At 41.1% G+C, this 6,846-nt stretch overlaps 1 protein-coding gene across 3 annotated transcripts in view; it reads left to right on the top strand.

Annotated features, from left to right (window-relative positions):
- Window positions 1-2,940: 2,940 nt before the first annotated feature.
- xpo7 (exportin 7) overlaps window positions 2,941-6,846 on the top strand; it is a 23,216-nt gene continuing 19,310 nt past the window's right edge. The window contains exon 1 of one of the 3 annotated variants that reach the window (XM_024298921.2): window positions 2,941-3,171. In XM_024298921.2, the coding sequence (XP_024154689.1) occupies window positions 3,139-3,171 (33 nt within the window). In that variant the 5' untranslated portion in view covers window positions 2,941-3,138. Of the gene's footprint in view, window positions 3,172-3,279; window positions 3,670-5,265; window positions 5,702-6,846 lie in introns of those variants that run through there. The other 2 variants (XM_024298920.2, XM_024298922.2) reach the window with 2 other exon arrangements.

Here is a 6,846-nt window from a genome sequence, read left to right as displayed (position 1 = left end):
CCAAACGTGTGAAAATCTGCAATGAAAACACACCTTAGCATAGAAATATGTTTAAATATTCCGTTTATGATTAAACATTTCCCCTTAAAACCATCAACCAGCAGGGAGGAACAAAAACACAACAGAACACAAAACAACAATGAAGGGACACAGGGAACAAACAACACACAACAATCTAAACAAACAACCCTTCATTAACACAACTCTCACACAGAAACACAAAGGCGTCATCACAGCATGAAGGTTCTGTGAAGTTCTGGTCCACCAGCCCATATCATCATCCCTCTGCCGCTGTGCTTGATATTTTGAGGGTTACTGCCGACATCCCTGCTGTGGTTTTCTCTAATCTGAATATTATAAATATTTACAGGAATTAAACAAAGTTTTTAGTAATTTTTGATGGTCACTTTTTGCTTTTACTGTTTTTTTAATGTTTGTTTTTTTCTTAAAGATGGAAATGAACTAAATGAACTAAATGAACTAAATCTCTGCCTCTTGATTGGATGATCATCTCTGCTTTGATCTCGTGTTCCTCATCGTTCCTGCAGACGTTTCAGATGCAGTTTTAGGGACCTCTGTCGTGTTTTCATCTTCTTTTCACAACAAGCCGTTTTTCCCTCCAACAAGAACCTGCAGAAACTCCCAGTTATTTCTCCTCAGAGGATTCTTCAAAGAAATGAAAAGTCTCTCAGGACTGGAGGTTCAGCAAACGCCACCGTTTGTTGCTATAATGAGGGAATCTCGCGATGCTTCTGTGGAAATCATGTTCAGAATTTTTTACTTTAGTGTCCAAAACATACAGAACAACAAAGTATTACGAGTAGAAGAATGAGAATACCGGGGGAGGAGCATATACATTCCACAACTAACATTTCTAAACAAACATTACAGAACATTCCTTAAAATAGTTAAAATATCTCAAGACTTTCATAAATGTCTTTTCCGTTTGCACTTTTAGAGATAGTGAGTAAATACGATTATAAATAATTAATGAGTACAGAGGAAGAGTTCTGATGAAGAACATTTACATTTGTGAATGTGAAGCTTACCAAACATAATTAATAGATTAAATGTCCACTTTACGTTGAATGTTGTTTTCTTTTTGTGTAAGACAAATATGATATGTTTACATTTATTCTGAAATTTAGGATTAAGATTGCAATTTATAAAATGTGCACATTCTTTCCAAAAATGTTTGGTAATATCACAGTTCCAAAGTGACTAATTGTTTCTGGACTTTCATGCAATGTTGGCGCTTCTCGGAATTGTTGGTGTTTACTGCCACCCAGTGGCCGGATGTGGAGGTGCAGCCGGTTTTGGTTAACAGGTATAGATACTTATCAGAAAAGTTGATCTGATACGTTTAAATCTCACTTATTATTTTTATGTGTTAGTCATTATTTTCACTTTTTAAATTTTATTCTAACTTTTCTATAGTCTTCCACCACGTCACAACTGAATGTCTGTTTTATTCTGAAGGGCCTGTAAATGAAATCCTTAACATGTCATTGTTCTTAATCATTTTTGTATTATTTTAATTGTATGAAATGTCCCGGGTTGTGTTGTTGTAATCTCCTTCTTGGCCGGGACTCCAGCAGATGTATCGATCTCAACGGGACTTTCATGGTTAAGTACAATTTCTTAAATAGTTGTTTGATTTGTTTTAGTTTAAATGTTTATTTAATTTTAGTCATTTTCGTTGTATTCTGACATGTTTTTTGTTGCAGAAGTAGGTTAAGATTCTTTGATGGATAATTTTTAATTTGTTTTTGGTTATAATGTGGAATTTTTATTTCATGTTGTTTAGGATCCGTTGTGTTTTCATAATGATTTTATTCTGCATTTTTGTTTTGTTATTTTAAATATTTTTCAGTTTTTTTGGTTTGTTTATTTCATTTTTAGTTGTTTAATGTAAATATTATTCTTTTTCATTGTTTTAGGGTAGTTGTTTCATGTTTGTAAACCTCTTTTTTTTAGATTGCTGTTTTTTTAACCCTGTTTTTTTTTTTCTCCAGTTGTTGTTTTCATGCCAGTTATTCATTTTATCCCGCTTTTTGTTGTTTTATTTCCGGTTATTGTTTTTTTTTTTATCCCGGTTATTGTTGTTTTATTCCCGGTTATTGTTGTTTTTTTTCAAGGTTATTGTTTTTAACCCAGTAATTGTTGTTTTATTCCTGGTTATTCCTGTTTTGTTCCCGGTTATTGTTGTTTTATTCCCGGTTATTGTTGTTTTTTATCCCGGTTATTGTTGTTTTTTATCCCGGTTGTTATTGTTTTATTCCCAGTTATTGTTGTTTTATTCTCGGTTATTGTTGTTTTATTCTCGGTTATTGTTGTTTTGTTCCCAGTTATTGTTGTTTTGTTCCCAGTTATTGTTGTTTTATTCCTGGTTATTTTTGTTTTTTTTTTCAAGGTTATTGTTTTTATCCCAGTAATTGTTGTTTTATTCCCGGTTTTTGTTGTTTTATTCCTGGTTATTTTTGTTTTTTATCCCGGTTATGGTTGTTTTTTTTTCAAGGTTATTGTTTTTATCCCAGTAATTGTTGTTTTATTCCCGGTTTTTGTTGTTTTATTCCTGGTTATTTTTGTTTTTTATCCCGGTTATGGTTGTTTTTTTTTCAAGGTTATTGTTTTTATCCCAGTAATTGTTGTTTTATTCCCGGTTTTTGTTGTTTTATTCCTGGTTATTTTTGTTTTTTATCCCGGTTATGGTTGTTTTTTTTTCAAGGTTATTGTTTTTATCCCAGTAATTGTTGTTTTATTCCCGGTTTTTGTTGTTTTATTCCTGGTTATTTTTGTTTTTTATCCCGGTTATGGTTGTTTTTTTTTCAAGGTTATTGTTTTTATCCCAGTAATTGTTGTTTTATTCCCGGTTTTTGTTGTTTTATTCCTGGTTATTTTTGTTTTTTATCCCGGTTATGGTTGTTTTTTTTTCAAGGTTATTGTTTTTATCCCAGTAATTGTTGTTTTATTCCCGGTTTTTGTTGTTTTATTGCCGGTTATTCCTGTTTTGTTCCCGGTCGTTTTTCCCCCCGCCGCTGTGTCGCTGTGAGGCCGCTGGAGGTGCAGCGTCCATCCGCGGCCAGCGGGGGCGCTGTTGTCTCTTTGCTTACCCATAAGCGGGGGAGTGAGAGGTGCATGAAATGGAGAAAAATGGCGGATCATGTGCAGGTAAGCGGAGGTTTGGTGTTTTTGTCATCAACACGGTGTCCGTGCGCGCCCCGGTGATGCCGGGCGCGGATCCGGGAGCGGGGTTTCCGGCACGGCGCCGGCGTGCGGCCGGTGGGCGCAGCCGGCACCGTAGCGGGGCCACCGGCGGAAAAGAAAGAAGGAGAGCGGCTGTTGACTCGTGGCCTGCTGTCACCGCGCTAGCGCAGATCGCCGCGGCAGAAGGGCTCGCGGACACCGGGGAGCGCCGCGCTCCGCTCCCGGTCGGACTCCCGCGTGCGCGTCGGACTGCGGCTCCAGACCGCGGGGCTTCGGCGGGCGCGTGCTCCGTCTGCGTGCGTTTGTCCGCGTGATTTGGTGAAGTAAACAATGAAAGGCGAACGTTTCCAGAACCTTAGCCGTGATGCTAACACGCTCGGGGTGTCATTTGGCGCCAGTCTAGGCTCCATTCCGGACCCGCTTCATGCCAGGACCCGGGAGCCGGTCTCTCCGGACCGGGACGTGAGTCTCGCTGGATGGTTTGTTGTTAGTAAACAACAAATATTTATTTTCGCCTTTGTTGTGCTAGTTAGCTGCTGCTAGCTATGCTAATGCTAACAGCCGAGAACTTCTCCCGCCCGAGCTTGTTTGAAAACATGACCCGGAGTGTTGAAGGCTTTCTGGGGGAGACGGGCTCCGTGCGGCCGCCGGCGGGGTCCTCTAGCTCGGATACCCGCTGAACCGGGCAGGCTCGCGGCTGGTGCCGCTGCTGGGAGCTAGCTCGGCGGCTCGGTGTTGTGGCTGGACCCATGTGGAGGCGCAGGGAGGACGGGCCGAACTTTGTTTTGGTCCGCCAGGGAGCACGCGGAGGGAAACGAGGCTTTAATTGTGAAAGAACTTGAGCTCACGTCCGGTACCGGGCCGGTCCTGCGGGGAGAGGCTGCAGGTTCTGAGGAGCTGGAGGCTGAGCAGCATCACCGACTGTCGGTGGAGCCGTGCCAAAAAGCTGCATCATCTTCCTGCATCCCGGAGCATCTGTGGCTCGAACCTGCGACGCCGAGGGCCGAATTCCGACTTTGTAAAATAAGTTTTTAAAATTCTCTTGAGTTTGAGAAATGATCTAAAGACGGACGTTTCCCTCAGTCCTGCTTTGCGCGTGTTTTTCTTTATTATTTCTTTGAGCTGTGACATTCATCTGCAGACTCCTACTCCTGACCGTTTACCTTCAGGAGGAGAATCATTGGAGGTCAGTCACTGAACTTGAGGAGCACCAGTGATCCAAAACCATTCCATGGAAGGTGGACAGACTGGAATCTCCTGCATTTTTACTGTTTATTCTTTTATTTCTTCCTCTTTTTCGTGTAATGATTCATTCCTGGTCACCGTTTCTCCTTCATCTCCTCAGTGTCACCAGACTCAGAGCTTCGTTACAGTTTGACCCAAACATGAACGTCATCTTTACATCTCAGATGTATTTTGATCTTCTGAGAGCTGTCAGTGTGAACCGCTGGGTTTTCATGGAGAGCTTCACGTTATTGTTTGCTTCCAGCGATGCTCTGATGACATTTTCAGCTTTAAATAAGGTATGGGGGCGGCGCTGTGGTGTAGTGGGTCTCACCTCACAGTGAAGGTCCCAGCTGGGTTCTCCTTGCATGTTCTGCCCGTTCATGTTTCAGTTTTTCCGGTTTCCTTCCACAACCTAAAATATGCTGCAGAGGTTCATTGATGCTCTAAGTCACATGTGTCAAAGTCCAGGCCCGGGGGCCGGATCCGGCCCTCCAGGTAATTTTATTTTATTGTTATTAATGACCCGATGTTATCTTGAACTCATTTCTAACTTGTATAATTTTGACAAAATATATTTTTATGGAGAGTAAAATATTGAAAGTTATTTAAGGTTTACACTGATTTATTCAGACTTCCTGCCTTTTTATTAGTCATTATTATGTTAAAAATGTAGCTAATATTTTAGCTGGCTATCAGCTTCAGCATCTTCAGCCATCAAGCTATCAGTACTTCTTCATCTTCTCTGTGTGTTTGTGTTGCTGCTGCTCGTCCTCCAGAACGATGGAAAGAACCAATCAGGACACAGATGTGAGCAGCTCAGATTCTAGCATCACATCGGTGTTTCACCTGAAACGGGTTCTGTGTATTCTGGTCCGTGTTTGTGTCTCTGATGAGGAGAAGCAGCTGGATAACGAGGAACTCGATGTCATCGGTGATGTGAAGATGTTTACGTAGAGAATTAAAGTTACGTGAATAGTTTGTAGTCTCAGTTCTGAAAATGAAAGCAATAATACAGTAAAGGTCAGTTTAAAATCAAAATGAACTTTTATTCTTTCATTAATGTGGTTGCCCCCCCCCGGCGATGCTGTCCATGTGCTTGAACTGTTAATGCATGAGGACCGGTTCTGTCTGACTTCCTCCGACCAAATGAAGTCAGTTCCGTCTCCATTATTTTTGCCACGCAGACGCCGCCATGTTGGAGCCAGACGTCAGTGATTCCGAGTCGGTCTGAGTCGTCGTTTCTATGACAACCACTCACCAATCAGCGGTGAGCTTGTTGGAAGTGAAAAACTGTAGTGACCGTTGGACGTGGGGGCCAGCAGGCTCCGCCCACTTCTATTGAAGCATCTGATTGGTCAGTTTATAACTTGAACTACAGAAAAAATCTAATGGAAAAAAGAGGATGATCAAGAAGATCTTAAAAAGATATTGGAGCCAGAATGTAGATTCTGACCACTAGAATGAGTATCAGCTGTTTATGTGTCGATAGCATCAGCAGGCTGATAAACGGCGTCCAGCGCTCCGGTCTCGTGTTTCCTAGTGGGGAGAACTTCCATTGGGTCTTCCATCAATCACCAGTTCTGTTTGTCACGCTGGTGACTCGTTCCTCAGAGAACCATCACAAGAACCCGATGTTTTAACCTCTAAATCGATGTGGAACGTTCTCGTTCTCTCCAGCGTTTGACTCGTTTAGAACAGAACGGATCTGATGAAAGGAGAACGAAGAGAACACCTTTGATCTGTTCTTCACGTTCAGAAATTCTCACTGCAGGTTTTAGTCTGGTTCCTCTTAGTGTCGAGGCCCGGGGGCCAGATCCGGCCCTCTGGGTAATTCTATCCCCCCAGATCCTTCTGTTGTTATTACCGACCCGATGATATCTAACATTGAAGCAACACTTGGATTCTGGAGGCTGAAAGATCAGTTCTAATGATCTCTCGTTTCTTCTTAGAAACAGTATTTTCCATCACAGTGATGTCATCATCCTCTCCCTCCCATTCATGGGCAGAAAGAAATGAACAACTGCATGAAATAACTAAGAACTAAACAGTGAAGCAGCCAGACAACCAAACCCCGTGGTTTGATTTGTTCTTGCTAAAAAGCACAGATGTTATTTTTATTTCCAGACTTTGTTTTGTTCAGATTCGGATCATTTTAACAGGATAAATTTATAGAGATCCAAATCTTTGGGGTTATTTATAATTGTAATTCTTCACTTAAAATTACATCAAAGTAAATACATTTGAGTGTTTTTTTTAGTTTATTTCTAACTTGTTTAATTTTGACAAAATGTATTTTCATAAAGAGTAAAAAATAAAACGTTTTTTAAGGTTAAAGTTGATTTATTTATCTTCTTCTTCTTCTTTTCCTTTCGGCTTTTCCCTTCAGGGGTCGCCACAGCCAATCAGTTCCCT

Source organism: Oryzias melastigma, linkage group LG12, assembly GCF_002922805.2.
Source record: "Oryzias melastigma strain HK-1 linkage group LG12, ASM292280v2, whole genome shotgun sequence".
Classification (NCBI taxonomy): domain Eukaryota; kingdom Metazoa; phylum Chordata; class Actinopteri; order Beloniformes; family Adrianichthyidae; genus Oryzias; species Oryzias melastigma.
This window is presented reverse-complemented; position numbering and strand designations above follow the sequence as displayed.